Below are 19,641 nucleotides of genomic sequence, written 5' to 3' on the forward strand. Positions count from 1 at the left end.
TGGCGTAACCATATTTATTGATGATTTGATTGATTGATTTGTTGATGAAGTGTGGATAGATATAATTGGATTTCCTTCCCCACAGAAAACAATGCAGCCCTTAAAATTAGCGTCGGTATTCGGCACTGCCTACGTAAAATACAAAGATACCGTAGTTGCGTCGGCAAACAAATTGCCGGCCTAATTTTGTTGTGAATTTTCTTTAAATAACAATAATTTCGGTTTAGTTTGAGCTCATTGCGAGTATAAAATAACTACATTCGATTTTCAGTAAGTTAGGCCATTAGGCTGGACTTAAGCACCACCAAAATCTCAAATCTTATGAATGCCACGATTAAAAATGGTCAGTGTTATTACGAAGAACGTAAGTCGGCCCCTTTCCTTCATGCTGACTCTCTTATACTCGGCTGATGCATTACACTGAGACTCAAAAAAAAAGACGGAAGACCATTTGAAACCATACCACAAGTCGGTCCGACCTTCATCATCACAGAGAATACTGCGAGAATAGTATGCAAGTTAAATACAGCCAGAACATGGGAGAGGTTAGGTGTCCTTTACCTTAATACAGCTTTCGGATGAATGTTCTCGTAATGTAATACTAAAGAAAAAACATATTAAATAAAGTTTAATCTTTTTAAAAAAGGGAAAGAGAAACCAAATATGTCTAGTAATAATAATCGAAAAGATTGTATATAGTATTAAAAACAAGTCAAGAAGTTCTTTCTCCCACACGACACAGCCGGCAAAAAGTCAGCCCTGCCCTCGGTTTTGTGAGAAGAGATGTTCTGTGAAAACTGAGTCTCCTGTACAGTTTTGCTTTATGTTAAGCTGTGCTAGTGGCAAGCATTTTGGAAGCATGTCACCGGCGACTTCTGCGATATACAACCTAATGATGCCCTAACCTAATGACTTCATCTTGAAACATAAAAAGCCAGTTGGCAGTGAACTATTAAACTAACGAATTTCACCATCAGGAAGGTATGCCAATTTCCATTTGTGCATTTCCATTTGTCATCGTCTTAGGAGATTGATGCATCGAAATTATGAGAGGTCTAGCTCTAATAAAAGGTGAATGACGAAAGTTTTTGCCAGCTGAAAAATTTCACTACAAAAAAAATTGCCATGTATATTGTGATCCAAAACAGAGGAAATACAATAATTGCAGGCGAAGCAGCAGACAAGACGTTTAAATGGACTTTAGAACTTGTGTAGCAGCTTGCATTGATTTCCTTGTTGGTGTTTCAAACGTTTTGAGAGTTTCCTTCGTTTTGTAAAAAATATGTCAATATGTTCTGTATTAGGCGATTTTTTCACAAATAAACAACACCTTGGATTTAAAATAACAAATGTTGATTTGATTTCGCTTGTTTGTTCACATCTTGCATTCGCCAGAACTGGTAATAAAAAATCAAAAGAAAATGTTGACGATGTTGTAGTTTTGTTCAAAATTCCCAGCGCAGGAAAAAAAAGAGCTTCGAAAAAGATGGTCACCTAACATTAGAAGAACTGGTCCCTTGCCTAAGGATTCAGGATTTTATATATGTTCCACATACTTTGAGCTAGACTGGTATGAAAGAGATCTTCAGGCAATTACCTGATTTACGTAAATCATTTGATTTTGTATGTATCGACCAAACACTTTTGTTTATCAAAATAAAAAGATACAAGCTCTGTATAAACTTCGTCGTGTTCGTAACCAACAATTACATACCAAGCCAATAAAAATTATATTTTACACAATGATAATTCTTTCTTTAACATTAATGATTTCCTAATAACTTCGTCTCGTTAATTCATTTTTTTTCAAACTTACTTTGACTTTCAAGTTCAAAAATTATGCACCTCACAACAAGTAAATGTTTTTCTTCGTCGCATGCATGTCTTGACAGACGGGGGTAATGACGACAATTCGAAAATATCTATGGTCTTTAGAGTATTTACATTAATGATTTCCTAATAACTTCGTTTCGTTAATTCATTTTTTTTCAAACTTACTTTGACTTTCAAATTTAAAAATTATGTGCCTGTAGTTACAACATCTAATTGTTCTCATCTAATTGTTCTTGTCTTTCAAGCAAACATAAATTAAAAGGGTGATTAAATCTGTAAAAATTGGAAAAAGTTATGTTTAGGAAAAATGATGACACCAGCGTTAACGTTTAGCTGTCAATTCATTACTTTTATTTTGGTTAGTTACCGTGCTAAGTTTCATAGTCCTTTCCCTTTCCTGGATATAACTATTATAGCTTTGAAAAGGCGCCGAAATAAACATATTTGCTAATAGTATTTGGTTTTTTGCAAGTATTATAAGCCTATTCAGGCTTAGAAATGGGTAGTTCTTAAGCATATGTTAAGCCAGGTCAGCCTTGGCAAATCATTCTAATGTATGCTTTTCTTATTTTACTTTATTGGTATTTTAATTATACACAGAATTTTCTAATTTCTTTGACACAATAAGACTTATTTATCACCACAATATTGTCTGAAATTTACTTGTGTATTTTTATCTTTTTGTTGATGTTGTTATATATTGTTTTGCGTTGTGTTGGTTGGAAAATAAAACGATCTTCTTTAAAATATGCACATTCAAACACGCACAAACTTATCAGCATGTACCATGAAGCTGTAAAATCATTGAGAAACCAAAAAATATTTTGAACCCTTAAAGTGTAATACTGTGCGCTTGGACGTAACAAAGCACAAAAAGTGCGCAGCATGACCTTAAAGCATAAAAAAAAAACACCGGAGACGGAGCACAAATAAGTTAGCCATGCTCTTTTATGAGAAATCGATCCGCTACCGTTTTCATGTTTGAGGAATGAGTTGTTGCACGCGCGAGATGACAAAATAACAAACAGAACAGTTGTTTTACCATAGTTGTAAGTGAAACGTATTTCGTATATACAAATACAGTATATACATCGTGTGAAAATTGAGTCAGGAGAAACCTCCATGCATTCCAGTCTGAAAATTATAAAACCAAACACAAACAAAGGCTTTTTTAAAACAACAGCTTTTTAGGAAAGGATTGAAAACACGGCTCTGCATGAATGAAAATCAAGCGTAATATAATTAATACCCAAATCATGGCAGTGAATATTTTAGGCACTTGTACACTTAGGCACCTGTTAGTACTATCTAACTAATGTTAACCTAGTTGTTCACTCGTATTTCGTAAAGCTACCATTTTAAAAACAAGATACTTTTTTCTAAAAAATTATATTACGAAAATTCTATAAAAATATATACAATTTAACTTGCTCGTATATTTCGCTTTAGTTAAACAATTTGTATATTTTTCGGTGTTACGATTTCATCTTTGTCTTCGCTATTGTAATCGTACATGAGAATACCAGCACCGTGGTAACTGGACAGCAACGTGCGATGTTTCCTCAATGGTACCTCTCTCTTAAGAATACGGCTGTCGACTTTGCTGGATTTTCTATGCAGCATTTTTTTCACGCATTTCGTAAAACTTGAATTTTTAAAGAAATATATAACCGGATTGCAACATGAGCTCATTTGGTACATTGTAACGGCGCATAAATACATCACATGCTCGACGTAATGGTTCAAACCGTGAAAAAAAGCATCTGTAAGATTCGCCAAAGTCCAGACAAACATAGGTACTGTGCATATTAAATGCGCAAGGATCAAAGTTAATGTTACATTTTCAAGCTTTTGACGTTTAAATGTACTTTTTTCGTTTAAGATGGTTGTGGGTCCTCTTAGTTTCTGAAGAGTTATTGAGTTTTTCTTGTGGCTTTGCATAACACTTTCCTGTTTTTTAACAACCCGTATTAAACAAAAATAACTAAGTATTAGTATAACTGTAGCAGACATGAAAACAACGTTAGCCAAACAAAGGTATACAAACTTACCACCAAACTTTAAAATTGGTACAAGCGCAGGACATATCCATGAGAACGTGATTAGAAAGACATATTTTCGTGTTGTCATGTACTGTTTGTAATTCTTCAATTTAGTTAATAAAATATAACGGTCATATGCTATTAAAGCCAACTTGATATTTGATGAACCAACGAACAGTACCATTAGGTAACCTCTAGCCATATCAGCGTAGCAATTTAATCTAATGTTTTGGTCAAATAACTGCCAAGCAGTTAAAGGTCCTAAAATGATACCAATTAACAGATCAGAAGCAGCTAGTGATTGTAAAAACTCATAAGATTTTGTTTTCGAACATTCTCTTCTTAAGATCGCTATTGCGATTATGTTCATGACTGTGGCGGTAAAAGATTGAATAATAAATATGGAACCAAATATGTTCGTCAATGGTTTTTCAAGTAATGCCATTCGTGGATCACAATGCATGGTACTTGTATCTTCGTGCACAATAGAATCCTTATTTGTTATAAACTGTATTTTGGTATTGTGCTATCCTCTGTTGTTCTTAAAGACTTTTTGAATGCTTGACACGTTTTAACAAGTTAACTTTTTACCTTGTGATGATCTTATTAAATGAAAGGTGATCACCTTTGCTGAGAACAAAGTCGACATACCGAATAATTACGTCAGGCGTGGGTGAAATTTCCTTGCAAAACAAGAAGATCTATTATCTTCAGAACTTTTTAATTTCCTAAAAGGTAGGAAAAATACGTATTGTTGAAGTTTTAAAAAATGCTTTATTTCTTTTCCCAGTTTGAATATTATCATACCTTTACCCGATTGAAAAACAAAATCACTTATGCAATAGAAAACAAGTATGTGCTACAATAACAGACGTATACCAAGGCATTTTTATTGTTGATAATTTTAAGTGCAACCTTTGGAGGGCGGTGCCTACAGCTGCATTAAATTTAGCGAAGAAAATTCGAATACAATACAATACATTGGTATTAGAACCTGATTGGAATTTATATTTTTCTTTTTCTTTAGTAGTCCGATGACTTACAGCTGTTCTTTGATGACATCGCCTGTCAAACAGGAACAACAATGATAAAAATGATGTAAAAGAAAATAAAAGTTGTCGTCACATAAAACTAGTCCATAACTTACACTGTTTTAGGGGTCTCGAGTGTTTTTAAAGTGAAAAGTTTTTTTTATAGCCTAATTGTGAGACTCATTTTTTAAACTTTGGTAACCTATCTTGAAGGACAAGAGTAAAATAGGCTTTCATCATCTGCGTTCAAATGCGACAGATCCTCTAAAATGTCATCACGATATCAGCATTGTCTTCAATGAAACATTAATTTGCGAAACTTTTCTTCGAGTAGACATTTCTTATAACTGCTTGCCAAGATGTATTTATTGTAAAGACATTTTGTAAATAATTTTCTGCGTTAGTGATGCGTTAGTGCATATCCGGTTTAAATAGACCAATGTAATAACGAAGAATGTTAAGCCGGATTTCCACCTAAGACATTGTACGTACTGAAATTAGTTGATTTAATTGGATAAGCTCGACCTTTTGGTCGATATTTGTCGGTAAGTTGGATTTAATTTAACCAACAAAAATTGAACAATCAAAAGACTAATTGGGAATAGTTATCTTTTGAACCAATCATTGGAGTTAAAATAATACGTTACGTTACGATACGATACGTCGTATTTCTGTCCGTTTAGTTTCGCGAAAAATTTTCTTATAATGAAAAACAGCCTCAATACCTTATCTCACAGTATTTTCATGGATACAAAGATCCAGAAGTTGGGTTTTAATTGCAACTTTATTCCACCCACAGACAAAAATTACGATATTGTGATGTAATTTTTTCTATCAATTAGTTATTACAATCTACAGTTAGGCGTATCCCATGGTAACACATTTCCGTCCTTGCAATGTAATCCATAACACCAGTTGCTTTCTTGATCATATTTTTTCATTATTGTTTCTCCTTCATCATAGTATCTACCCTTATGGAAGCAACCAGAAGAAGGAAAGGTTGGGTGCGTCGGATGAGTGGAGATTGGTGGCTGTGTGAATGATTCTCTCATGACGTATCCGTTTGAGCCCATCTTTTTCTTCCCACGCATACAATCGAAGTTATCCCATACCAAAACGTGACCACCCGAGCATTTCATTCCTCCGCATTTTGTTTCATAAATGATTTCGCCGTCTTGGTACCATTTGGTGCTGTAATAACAACTCCCTTGGATTGGTATCGTTGTCGTTGAGGTTTGAAGCGATAACCCAATAAAAACAAAGGGAAAGAAGAGCGTTAAATCTAAAAATTATAGTTGCTTTTTAAACAATTTATTTTGTTTGCGACAAAGTATTTATACTTAGGGATAATGCTTAGTTTTTACAGTACTATATCTGCTGCTAAAAATTTGTCCTCATCAAAATAAAAAAACTACCAGCCTTTTTATATAAACGGAAATTTAGCTTGCTTATTTAACCTGAAAACCAAAGAACATTTTCAAAGAGGCAACTTTTTATGTATACTTGGGAGCAACTATTTCTAATCTATGGATTTTTTCACGTATGCATTACGATCAGAATGCTCGCTGGGGAAATGTTTCCACATCAGCTATTTATTAGAAAGTCAGAGCATTTATTTCGCACACGCCCTTGACTTAGACAACCACGGTTTTCTTATCTGAATTACAGTGGAATCTTCTAAAAGCAGATACAGTCTAAAGCGGACACCTCTATATGACGGACACTATTCCTTGGAACGGACTGAATTCAGGTCAAATTTTCACAAGAAAATTCTCAAAAGACGGACAGTTATAAGGCGGACACTTTATAAAACGGACACTTTTTTCGCACCAAATGACATTTTCCCTTGAAAAAGCTCTGTATGAAGCGGAAACATAAAAAAAAACACTTGTCATATTTCTTGTCTCTTTTTATTTTTTTTCCTAATCAACACCTTTATCGACAACAACAAACTCGTATAACTGGAACCCATAACCAGCGTTTCTGTTTAAACGCTTCCCTGTGACTCGACATGTTATTTTGGAATTGGGAAATTTTGTAAGTCATCGGAAAATTTTACTGAGATTTTTAGGGACAAGTCCAACTGTAAGTTGATGCTTGTTTTTGTTTGTATACCAGTAGAGCGTGTGAATAATACAATTTCACATTCATCAAATTATACGCCGCATTTCCTTGATTTGAAAGGAATAGAACAAACAAAACGTATATAAACAAAAAAAGTCATGTTTTCGGCAAAACTTTGCTCTAAAAGTGATTTTTGGGTACAATCTCTATAAAGCGGACACCTCTATAAGACGGCCACTTTTTTGCACCAATGGTGTCCGCTTTAGAGAGATTCCACTGTAGAAGTGAACTGTTATGAGATTCCACTGTAGAAGTGAACTGTTATGTAGAACAAGTCATACTCACACATGATGCTGCTGATTTTCGCGTTGTAAGCAGAATGCAAAATTAAAATGAATATGTTTGGTTTATACGCTCAAAACAAACTTTTTTCTGATAAATATTCATATGTCTGTGTAAATGGTAAAACTGAATTTTCAGTGTTTTTGATTGATCAGATGGAATATGTTTATCTACAAAAAAATAATTAAAAAAAATCAATGTTTTAGGTAGCCAAACTATCAGCTGACGATATGTTTGCCATTGCCTTATTTTTGTGCTTGAAATCTAAGCAAGAAAATATGCAAACGTATCTTCCAAGATGGCGGACACGTTTTATTTAAAGGTCACTGAAAGATAAAAAAAATTGAACTCGACTTACCCGAAGAAATTACAAGACAATTGTAAAATAAAAAACACTTTATGGATGGTAGTTTAAGAATATTCGCTGGAAGTTTTGATGAACAAAAGACGAAGCCGAAGGTCATTGGTGAAAATACGAACGGAAATGATGAAAAAGACGAACATGAATTCAGCGAAAATAATAGAAGTTTCAAAACTATTCAAGGTTAAAGTCAACATTTACATAGTTGTATAAAGTCAAAAACTGTTAGAAACGTTTATGATCATGTCGAAGAAACCAATACAAATGAGTTAATTTAATTACTCTTCAAATGGGGAGAATAGAATGGCAGAACATATAATGGATCTTTTTTAATAAAAAAGACTTATCCTGTTGTAAAAAATTATTCATGTCACCGAGTGGAAAGTATGGTAAACAATACATCGATGAGACAGGCAGATTGTTGCATTCTTGAGTTAAAGATTCACCATTGACGAGAATTGCATCAAAGCTATTATTGCAATGTCAAGTTTACTGCTACAGAAGGCCAACAAAACATTAAAACTAAAGACCATATGGCCGCGTTTGAAAGACGACTGAAACGATGACATTTCTGGTGGTTTATTAAAACTATTAGAAAAATTTTAAAATATTCAAAATTGTTTGCCCTGTATAAGTCAACCAAAGAATATAGGAGAACTATTTAAACGGCTTGCTGAGTTGTTGCTAAAGGCAACGTCAACGGAGCAATCAAAATATTATCAAACAAGTTACTCCATTAAAAACATTCGCTACCTACTGAACGCGTAAAAGATATCCTTTTGCATGACCAACCTAAAGAGGTTCATTTAATCAAGTTGGAAATTATCACCAGTGACATTATACGGAAAGCAGCTATCCAAACAAAAGGTAGTTCAGGTCCTTCTGATATGATTATTCACTTTATGTTTATTTTAGAAGTAGCACAACTGATCTTTGTGATGCTTTTTCAGCTGTTGTTAGAAAGTTATGTACGACACAAGATGAATCAGACATTCTTGAAGGTTTTTTGTCGTGTCGTTTTATTCCTTTGGATAACAATCCAGGACTACGAGCAATAGGCGTAGATGCAGTTTTAAAAGGAATAGCAGGGAAAGCCATAGTATCAGTGCTGAAAAGTGTATTCTTGAATCTGTTGGATCTTTGCAAGTATGTGCAGGTAGTTGCAAAGCAGCGGTGCGTGCTATGGAACGAATTTTTAAAGAGGAAAATACAGAAGCTGTTTTATTGATAGAGACTTCGGATTCTAATGCTCCGTAAATAGAAAAGCATTTTTGTATAAGATAGCCATCGTTTGTCCATCTATTGCAACTTATGTAAAAAAATATTATTTAAAGTTCCAGCCTTTTCGTCATTGGAAAGTGCAAGTTAAAATCATTTGAAGGTACCACCCAGGGTGAACCAATCTCCATGGCAGTTTATGCAATTGCTGTTATCCCTTATGGTTTTAGATGTTACAAATCAACTTCCGAAAAAAAAACTGGACAAAAAATGGACAGCTTGCGCAGATGATTTTTCAGCTGCAGGTTCAATAAACAGCTTAAGACAATGGTGGACACAAATTTGGTTATTAACGAAAAGCAACTAAATTTCATTTGATAGTGAAGCCCATGTTAACTGAAAAAACAACTGAAGTCTTCAAAAAATACGAAGATAAGGATTACACGGAAGGAATAACATCATTCGAGTACTGTGATTGGACAAAAAAAAGGTACAAAGGACAGTACATCAGTAACGAAGTTAACAAGTGGCTCGAGAAGATTCAACTGTTGAGTAATATCATAAAAATTAAGCCACAAGCAGCTTATAGTTGTTTTGTATCTGACATTGCTATTCTGTTAAAACCAATTGATGACCTTAATCGGACAACATTTATACTTGCAATTACTGGCGGAGGAGGCGTAAATAATAACGACAAACGACATTTATCACTTTCTGCGAAAGACGGTGGCTTGTGGGACTTTCGCTATCTTCTGATATGTTAGTATTCAAATTCTACTACTAAACATCTTACTGAAAACACCTTTTTTAAACAAGAATATGGATATCACCATGATCCTGATAGAAAAATATTAAAATGCAATTAAAGTTGCAAAAAAAGAAATTGTAGCAGCTTGGAGGAAACACTGACGCCTAATCAGCTAAAGTTATTTGAGTTACTTCAGGCGCAGGAAGCATCAATATGGTTGACCTCATTGCCATTGAAAGATGAAGGTTACGTAATCAACAAGCAAAATTTCGTAGATTTAATTACACTAAGATATGATTGGCATTTAAACTGTTTCCCAGATCTGTGTGAACGTGGATCGAGATTCACTGTTGTAAACGCGCTCCATCATGCAAGAAAGGCGGCTTTATAACTTTGAAACACAACAAAGTAAGTAAGAAACATAACTGCTAAACTTATACTTGAAGTTTATAAAGATTTCAAAGTGGAACCATAGCTACAGCCTTTGACCAGTGAAGTTTTTAAAGCGAAAATATTTCTGATGGGGCACAATTTGATATAACCGCCAGAGGTTTTTGGATAAGAAGCCAATTAACATTTTTTCATGTATGGAATTTTAACCCAACCGCACATACCTATTGTATGTTAACCAAAAGCTTCTAAAAACTTAAGAAGTTAATGTAAACGATGTAATAAATATAGAGGGTGATGCAGGCGAGCATGGATCTTTACGACTTTAGTCATGTCCTCGACGGGCGGGCAGTTCCACAAAGACAATTTTAAGGATTCTATTTCTTCCAACGCTCTGGTTAGTGAGGTAGCATCCTGTTTCTAAAGTTGTTACATTCTGTTTATCTATCCGATCATAGTCTTTTTTTTTGGTGACTATGATTCGATTTAGTCAAGCTCTGTGATACTTGACCTTTCGGAACCCTTTTTTATGTGTAACCCAATTTTTGTGTTCGTTTTACTCTCTTTTTGTATCAGTCACTTCAAGTCTTTAATTTATAAGTTGTTTCATTCCAATTGATAATATATTTTAATTTATTCTAATATTTGTATAGTTTATTTAAAAATACAAACTTTAGGCTCGAAAGTCTTTAAAAATAAGGAACAGTTCTTTGCGAGGTGAAAAAAAGCTTTTAAAAACATAGAACCAAAATATTTTCTTCTGGTTTGTAATATTTTTAAATTTTGTTATCCGGTAAATAGCAAGCAAATTTCCAAAACTTTTTTAAAACATTTTCATTTCCAACGTTTTAACGGATTCCAACTGCGCTGTGCTAGATTTTCCTTCACGAAAAGAAGCTGCAAGTAACGATAATTCGCCATCTTTGAAATTATAGTTGTAATTATCAATATCAAAACAACAGTAAAATGCTACTGTAAAACTATCAACGAGAGTCCTGTGAAGGCTTTCTAGTGCATTTAAAGCTCCCATTTGAGTTACACAAGCAAAGCAATCGCTTAACTAGACAATAGCCTATTCTAATGCTGAAGGGATAGATTCACACTTTTATAGTCTCTCGCATGACTTGGTCGGGGTGTGAACTCAAAACTTTTTCCACTGGAAGCAAACGCTTTATCACTAGGCTACCAGTCAGCAAAAAAACTTGCCTTTCATAAGAAAGAGGCTATAAATAACAAAACAAGACTATGGAGCAAAGATTTGGTCTTGCTGCCTGATGCGCTTATGCACTACTGAAATGGAAGAAACGATAGCTATAAACAATTATGATGTGAGTGCATAAAACTCAAAAAATGTTGGATATTAATTATGCAGGTGAAACTGTGTAAGGGTTATCGTGTTAAACCTAATGGAAATTATTCAAAAGGAGGTAACACATTGTGGACTGCTTTTCTGAAAAGAACTATGGTGTATACATACACGTGAACCAAACACTGGAATATTTTTATGCAATGTGTAAAGGTAGATCTGGTGCAGATGACTGCTGTAAGCACATAACTTTCCCTTTTTTACCAGTTTGTATCAGAAGAAATTCAATTTCATCAATTTTCTTTACTTGTGTTGCTGTGACATTGGTAAGAGCAAAAAACGCCATTGTCAACACAATAAAAATACTGAATAAATAAAGATAAATTGAATTGGATACTTAAAGAAAAAGGGGAAAATGACCAACAACCAGAAATTTTTTTTTATTAAATTTTTCTTTCCATATTTAGTGAACGAAATTCTAAGAAATATTCACCAAAAAAAAAGAAAAAGAAAAATCAAATAATTAATTTTGCTTTTAGAAAACTTTTGACATGGATATCAACTCTTTAAATTTCTTTTCTAAATTGCATTTCATCACGTCAATTAAATAAGCGTCCCGCTTGTAAAAACACCTAATTTGAAACTCAATAGGCGTCTGTGTTAAATCAATACATTACGGAATATCTTTATAATATTTATTAGATCAATCGTAGAATAATTCGTTGAACTATTTCCATCCAGATATTCTCAATGCTCCTTATACCAATCATTATTAAAAAAGTAGTGGCTTACTCTGTATTTCCACAGCGCTAAAAATGTTCTTCAAATAACTATCCCCATTTTTTTGAATAACTCCTTTCATGTTTTAAACATATTACGAAGAGTTCTTTTGAATTGTGGATTTTTATGAAAATATATAAATGGATTTAAGCAAGAGTTGATTTGAAATATTGTAAATGCACAAACATATAATAGTTGAGATGATCGTGGTGTTACAATGGACTTAAACTTGCTAATAGCATGTAGTACAAACCATACGTTTGATGTAATGACACAACCGAAATAGCAAATGATCAACAAATACACCATTTTTGCCATTCTGAAATGCAGTAGTTCTCTTCTATGCTGTTCTTTGTATCTGTTGTTCAATGTGTTCTCGTACAACACCCATTCCTTTTTGTGTTTTTGCATGGTTTTGTTGTGTTCTTTCATAGCTTTCTTTATTCGGCAGTAGCTCACGAAAAGTGAACTCACTGAGACAATAAAGACTAGACCAGCCGCACAAAAATATAACACGTAGTTTACGTAAACAAGAAATGGTGCTATAACGGGAAAAAGCCAGACCAGAACAATTAAGATAATATACTTTCTTCTACTCATGTATGATTCGTAATAATTCAATCTGGTCAGTAAAATACACCTATCATGAACAATAACAGCCAGTGTTAGGTAGGATGTACTTTCAATAACAAAAACACAGTACCGTCTGATGAGGTCGATGCGACAATCTTGCGATGCAGATTTGTCGAGCAACTGCCAGCTAAAAAGTGGTCCCAAAACCACAGCTGTAATCAGATCCGTCACAACACGGGATAATAAAATCCTATTAGTCCTGGTTTTATTGCTAGGCGTGAGTAGTATTTTCAAGACCAGGGAATTCATGACGAAGCCAATCAATGAAAATATGGTAAATGAACCACCAAATATGGCCGCCATTGGCGAATTTAGCAACGATAAACGTGGCACACAATCAAATGCTTTCCCACCCATTTCAAATCATTTCTTTGCTGCTGTTATCAAAATATGAACTACAATCAAAATAAAAAATATCAGAAAAATTTTCATTCGTTGTGTTCTCAATACCGCTTTGTATAAAGCATTACAGTAATATATTTCTTGATTGTCTTTAATAAGAAACAATTTTGTGTATAGAATTCAAATAATTATTTAGTCTAATCAGTTGGCAAGAAAAGCCAGTATTCACAAGGTCGATAGGTCGTTTTTAATTGAGCAATCAAAATGACTCAAACAAATATATTATTTCATTACTTCCAACTGTTATTGATTTAAGCTTTACAGTAATTTAGCAAAAGAAAAAAAAGAGGACAAGGGTTGGAAGGTTAATTACTTTTCCCCACGTCTTTTAAAATCATTTTTCCTTTCCTCAAAGCTATGAAAGACCATGAGAAGTATAATCATATTAATTAAATTTTATCCGCAACCTTCTCCCTTAAAATAGAAAAGTCCTGACGCATGCCACTTTGTGTTGCGATTATGCGGTGCTACGTCACTAATTTCAGCGTTACCACAGCTATTTGTATTTATTGTCCTCCCCCAAGGCGAAAGGACAGATCATAGTATTTCATAAGGAGATATAATTGAGAAGACACGCAGTTAGATCACGATAAATGATTTGTTTTTCTTCATATATTTAAAAATCAGTTTAAATCATGCTATTTAAATCAGGGTCTGAGTGACGTTTATGTAGAATTCCAGACTGGAGATTTCAGTTACATGTCAAAGGTAAGGTGATAGCTATAGCCGAAGCGACAAGTTTAAAAAATAGAAAGTGCTTTGATTGTGTAACAACTAACTGATAGTTATCTAAATTAGATTCAAAGCTTTATAACTCTTTTCATTTGGTACATACCTTAACTGGATTAATTTTCGCGAGCATTAATTTTCGCGAATTTCGGCCAAATTCGCAAAAAGAAGTACACGCGAAAAGTTTGAAAAAGCCTAATTAGCGAAAATTAATCCTTGTGAAAATTTTGAAAAGAGCTCATTCGCAAAAATATAAATCCTCGCGAAAATTTTGAGAACAACATTTGTTGATAATGTTGTTGATGTTGGAAGAGGACCATTGATTCTTTTAAGATCCTTCAGGCGGCTAAATATATACCAAGTGAACTTGTAATAGATAGTGACGATGAGGATGAAGAGTGGATAGATAAATAAGTTCATCGAAATATAATTGATTCGTCTTTTTGTTGATAGTGAAGCAGATCTGTGCTGACATATAGATCTTTGTAACTTTACAATTACAGCGAATACATAGTTTCTTTACAAAAGCCATTCATTATTTCTAACGTTAACCCCACACTCAAAAAAAATTATTTCCTAAAAATTTGTAATCCGCGAAAATAAACCCTCGCGAAAAATTAAAGAATGGTCGATTTGCGAAAATTTGTTCACGCGATATATTTGGAAACAACCGATTCGCGAAAATTAGTCCTCGCGAAATTTTATCGACTTAAGGTACTTATAGCATTGCTCTAACTTTCTTGCCTGCCACACAACCGATTAGCAGTATACATTAGATATCTTTATTTAAAGTTCTATATACCTTCCAGAAAAGGAATAGAGTGATAAACACCTTGTTTACGTAGTGTCTGTATTTTCTAGCCTCTTACGCAGATGTTAACGCCTGCTAAAAACCTAAACAAAGAAATTAGTCTATTAATATACCTTTTGTGATTTATACTTTTTCTGGTTGGCATTCATATTGTTTAGATAGCTAGCTTACTACATTATGCTTGCTTTGCTTTATTTAAAGCAGAAGGTTGAGGGTTCTGATACTCATTCTACTAGGTCTATAGCTCCTAGCTAGGAGGCCATACCTAATGAGAAAATATTTCAGAGGTTTCTTTAGCTCAAATGGGAGCTTTAAACACTCTAGAACCGCCTTTATGGTCTGTCCTGAAAGTATTTTACAGGGGGTAGCTAGTTAGCTCGAAATAATAGAAGAAGCAGCTCGCTAGCTAGCTAGCTGAAAAACTAACTAACAGTGTATACCAGATACAGTTAACAGAAACAGTTGAAAAATGTAGTTGATTTAACTGCGGATATAATTGTAAGTGGTTTAGCTCATTGTAAGGCTGTATTATATGAAAGGGGACGATTTCTGAGAAAAACAGACATTTCTAGAAAGAATGTTGTGGCTGTCATTGAGAGAACACACTGAGTAAATATATGGCAACAAATACTTTTGTTACTAATAAATTTCCTACATTTTTATATATAGTATATCCGGTCACCAAGATGAGCCTAATATTGAACTTTAGCTCAAGGACTACAAGTGCGTTTTTTTGTGTCATTACTGCTGTTCAAAAATTCGATGAGACTTCTTTTCTAGATGATTTCTTCTCTAGCCAATTAAAGAAAAATTCGCCAATACAAAAATCCGAATTTATATGTATGCAGACAATTGTTTGGATATGTGGTTAATTGATAGCATCAGCAAAAATAGAAAATGAGCGCACTTTCCATAACAATCTAAATTCTCAAATTGTGTAAACTTACTTCAATTGAAGATGAGTAATCAGATTGTAAGACCTTTAACTTGCTTTTATTCATGCTTTTTGTACCTATAATGGGATGCCAAAATGAACAGATTTTCATGTATGGCATAAGAAATAATGTACAGAACCTCAAAAAATGCAAACACAAGGCAAATATGGGAAACAAACCGCATGGGAGTAATTTGCGCGCTCATGGCGTAATAGTGCTTGATTAGGCGTAAAAAGGTATGAGAAGAGCGCAAATTGAGATATAATATATATGAATTGCTTAGTGGTGAAAAAACCAGGATTTTACCCTTGTAATCGAAGAAGAATGTTTTCCGCTACTACGTAATTGGCCTGCGTATTTTGTTTTAAATAAATGCTGTGAGGCAATAAAAAAATTATAAACCAAAACTGTGGGGTAGGATACTTCCAACTTTTCTTTCATCCTGTGGTGTGGTGTAGACAAAGGGTTATTTGTAAATTTTCTTTCTGTTCTTGAAGACAACGATGTTTATTTTTTTTAACACCAGAGGTTATGATATAATACACGTCACATCATAGAAAAAAAAATGTGATTTTTTTTTTCTTTAGCTAGGTAAAGTAACTTTTGTTACAACATTTCTACACATTGTTCTCCCTCATAACTACAACTAAATTCATTCTAAAAATGTCTGTCTTTGTATATATTATATACAGTAAAAAGTCTCTAAATTTTTGTTTTCGTATATATTTGTTTCTTAATGCAATATATTTGAATTTAAACTTTTTTGCCTCCTACCTGTGAAGACATTGAATTGATGTCCCACTTAAGCGAATTTTTTTTGGTGGATAGGACTAAAAAACTTGGCCTTAGTAGCAAAAGTTTCACTTGTCCAGGGTTTCACTAAACTTGAGTGTACTGTTTCAACAAAAACATTTTAGTACTTTTAGATGCAAATGTCCCCCTTCTTTTCTTTTTCCCGTCTTTAATATTACAGAATAATGTGCAGGTGGAATAATGATTAACCAGTTAACGATTTTTTTTTGTATTTTTGAAGTCAGAAGAGAGACTGCGGTATGGTTTGTAACCTTTTGTCGTAAAAGGAATGCAGATGATGCAATAAACAGTTAAATGATTGTTATTTTATACCTTCGGCGAAAAAGCTTAATTTTTTATTTTTAGCAAATGAGTTGAATTCTTTGTTTACTTGATATCACCAAATTATAAAATAAAAAAAGGCACATGCATTCAATGTCACAGTTGATTCCGAAACTAGATTAGTATGTGGTTTTAGAAAGTCTGTCGTGCCTTGTTACATGTGCCAAAAGAATTGCCACGATTTACACGAAGGAAACCATTATGTGTTCCTGTGCTATTAAAAAGTAGAACAGATTAAAGTAAAAAAGCTTGTGAGATTGTCATCGCTTTGTACTGCTTGTGTCAATATAACTTGTATCAAATGCAGGTTTATTTTCATAAATGTGTCATATCTCTGTTGGTGTTGATTTCAACCCTCTATAGTATAAATAACCAACTGTGTAAAACTATATTCTCTTCATGCTGTTCCGTGTGCGAGGCTGGCAAAGTTGCCAACGGAAATCTGACAATAACAGAAAGAGAGCTTAAAAGTTGTTGTTGAGTTTAAATTTCCTTTATACATACTTAACTATCGTCAGCTTTTAATTGATACCAAAGCGAAATGATTATAGAGTGCTCTCTAAAACACGGATAAAACAAATGAGTTACCACTCTTTTTAATGCGAGTCTTTTCACAGCGCAGTGGAAGAGTTAACGCTAATTATGTAAAATATTAAAGCGCATTTGCCCTATAGCCTGCCAGATTGGGAACAAAACATTTCCGTGAATTTGCCGACGTAATTTCTGGAATCGAAATTAATTGTCCACGCATTGTCATTTAGGACTGTCATTGTGGTAACAGATTTTCCTGCTTCTAAAAATATAACAACTGAAATTTAATAGTGGTGAATAAATCTAAAATTTAGATTGAGAAGATCTGGTGTTGGAAATCCTCATTAAGTCAGGTAGCGTGTACTGGGGTTCGTCGTGACAACAACTAGTATGGATTGTGAGATACGCTTGTCGTTACTACGACCGCCATTATCATTAGCATTTGGTGTAATGTTTGTTGTGGTGTCAGTGTTAATTGTAGCGCCTAATACTTTGGTTTTGATAATGCTATATAGAGGAAATTTTACTAGAAAGTCCTACAAGTTCTTCGTGTCGCTTTCATTATCAGATGGACTTTGTGGTCTAACATGCGCTCCATTGTTGGCTTGGCAGTTGTTCCATGAAGAAGCTCGGGTGAATTGCCACATAGAATTGATTAGAAGATATTTTGTTATGTTGTTTTCTGGCTCGTCTGGTTTGATGTTGGCTGTTATAGCATACGACAGATATATTTCTCTGACTAAGTTGAATAACTACGACCTTTACATGACCAAAATAAAATTCCGATTCCTTGTGGCAATTTGTTGGATTTGTCCCGCACTGATTCCTTTATTGAGATTTGCAGGTCGTATGGTTTATATGAGTTTGGGAACAATAATATTTTTATTCGGAAGTTGTTCTTTGTTTATCAGTTACTACTGTGTTGGAAAAGCAGTGAAACAACACAAGATATGCATGAAAAAATATCAAAGGGATTTCACAATACACCACAACAGTAGAACCACTATCAGTAAAAATTTTCAAGTTAGTAATGATGGATATCAAAACATTGAGAAGACAGTACTTCTATTAATCATTTGCCATCTAATTTGCATTTTGCCAATGTTTTGTTGGGGTACCCTGGAGATGCTGAGTATTTCATATCAAGTTGTCGATCTCAAAACTTCCCAAACTCTCCACGTAGTGTCGCTTTTTATGATACAATTCAGCTCCTGTGTCGATCCTGTTATATACTTTCTGAAAAATCCAAGATTCAGAAAGGGATTGTATCATATGGTTAAATGTCATTAGGAGTGAAAAGAATTTACGTAGAAAATTATATAATGATGTAAAAACTGAATTACGCTTAGAGACTATTGTTCAAACATTAAATAACTTCTTCTTAGATTTTAACAAGCGTTTTCGACAGAGAGTGATGTGATATTTTGATCTATTTTAAACAGCAGGTTTGAATCGCCTTTTTGCGGCTGATACACCTTTCTTAATTTGTGTCGCCCAAATTTATGCTCAATCTTTCCAAAGTAAATGGATGTAATATTTGGAATTCTCACTTGTAAATATTGTGAATTTTTCAGATTCATACAACAAACAAACAACCTGCTACAACGACCTTTGCTTAATTAAAAAGCTTATAAGCACAATTTCAAAATTCTTTGACCGTAAGAATGAATGCCATAGATAAAAGTGTTATCTTAAAATCAAAATTATATCATAAAATGTAATTTAAAAAAAGTATTTAATGAACTTTTATTTGTAGTGTTAACTTGAAACGACGATTCGTATGGATTGAGCTATGAAAGAAATAACAGAAATAATGTTTGTTGTAATTAATCCGCTTGTGTCAACCATATATAGTGTTCCTAAACAAGCAGCAAAATTTACTATTTTAAAGTTCCGTTTCTTAGCTAGATGTTTTACTTTTTTCAACTTTTAAAGGGCAGTCACATATTAAAAATCATAAGTAAGATGTACATTAACTTCGAAAAAGTTCGGACACTCTCAACGATTTCAGATAAATTTCGGACTAACTTAATGCTTCCATCATAACAACTCGAAAATATCTAATAGAATACAAGGTGCTTATTCTAAATCTGAAAAATATGTCTTTTGTTTTGGGCCCGAAATCCATTGCTTCTTATACACCGGCTTTATCGATTCCCTTCATTATGAGCTGCGGAGAATTTCGTAAATTATCATAAAGCCAGTAATCAATTGAGCATAAAATGGTTTCATCAGTAAGGTTGGTAACTACATTATTCATTAAAAAACACTAAAAAACACATTATTAAACAAATTTTGGATGCTAAGGGCAATTAAAAAGTTCGGATATTAAACTTAACAGGAAAAGCATC

At 33.6% G+C, this 19,641-nt stretch overlaps 4 protein-coding genes across 4 annotated transcripts; 1 reads left to right on the plus strand and 3 right to left on the minus strand.

Moving 5' to 3' along the window:
* Positions 1 to 3,282: 3,282 nt before the first annotated feature.
* LOC130646070 (trace amine-associated receptor 8c-like) lies at positions 3,283 to 4,245 on the minus strand. Its single transcript, XM_057452206.1, has one exon. It carries the CDS (start codon positions 4,243 to 4,245, stop codon positions 3,283 to 3,285), a length of 963 nt encoding a protein of 320 aa, XP_057308189.1.
* Positions 4,246 to 5,720: 1,475 nt separating this feature from the next.
* Positions 5,721 to 7,425, minus strand: LOC130645553 (uncharacterized). The gene is made up of 2 exons (XM_057451579.1): positions 7,316 to 7,425; positions 5,721 to 6,188 (listed from the first exon to the last, which is right to left on the minus strand). The coding sequence occupies exons 1-2, from the start codon at positions 7,317 to 7,319 to the stop codon at positions 5,752 to 5,754; spliced, it is 441 nt and encodes a 146-aa protein (XP_057307562.1). The 5' UTR covers positions 7,320 to 7,425; the 3' UTR covers positions 5,721 to 5,751.
* Positions 7,426 to 12,193: 4,768 nt separating this feature from the next.
* LOC130646071 (alpha-1A adrenergic receptor-like) lies at positions 12,194 to 13,105 on the minus strand. Its single transcript, XM_057452207.1, has one exon. It carries the CDS (start codon positions 13,103 to 13,105, stop codon positions 12,194 to 12,196), a length of 912 nt encoding a protein of 303 aa, XP_057308190.1.
* Positions 13,106 to 17,680: 4,575 nt separating this feature from the next.
* LOC130646072 (alpha-1A adrenergic receptor-like) lies at positions 17,681 to 18,580 on the plus strand. The gene has a single exon (XM_057452208.1). It carries the CDS (start codon positions 17,681 to 17,683, stop codon positions 18,578 to 18,580), a length of 900 nt encoding a protein of 299 aa, XP_057308191.1.
* The last annotated feature ends 1,061 nt before the right edge of the window (positions 18,581 to 19,641 follow it).

This window comes from Hydractinia symbiolongicarpus, chromosome 5 (assembly GCF_029227915.1).
Source record: "Hydractinia symbiolongicarpus strain clone_291-10 chromosome 5, HSymV2.1, whole genome shotgun sequence".
Classification (NCBI taxonomy): Eukaryota; Metazoa; Cnidaria; class Hydrozoa; order Anthoathecata; family Hydractiniidae; genus Hydractinia; species Hydractinia symbiolongicarpus.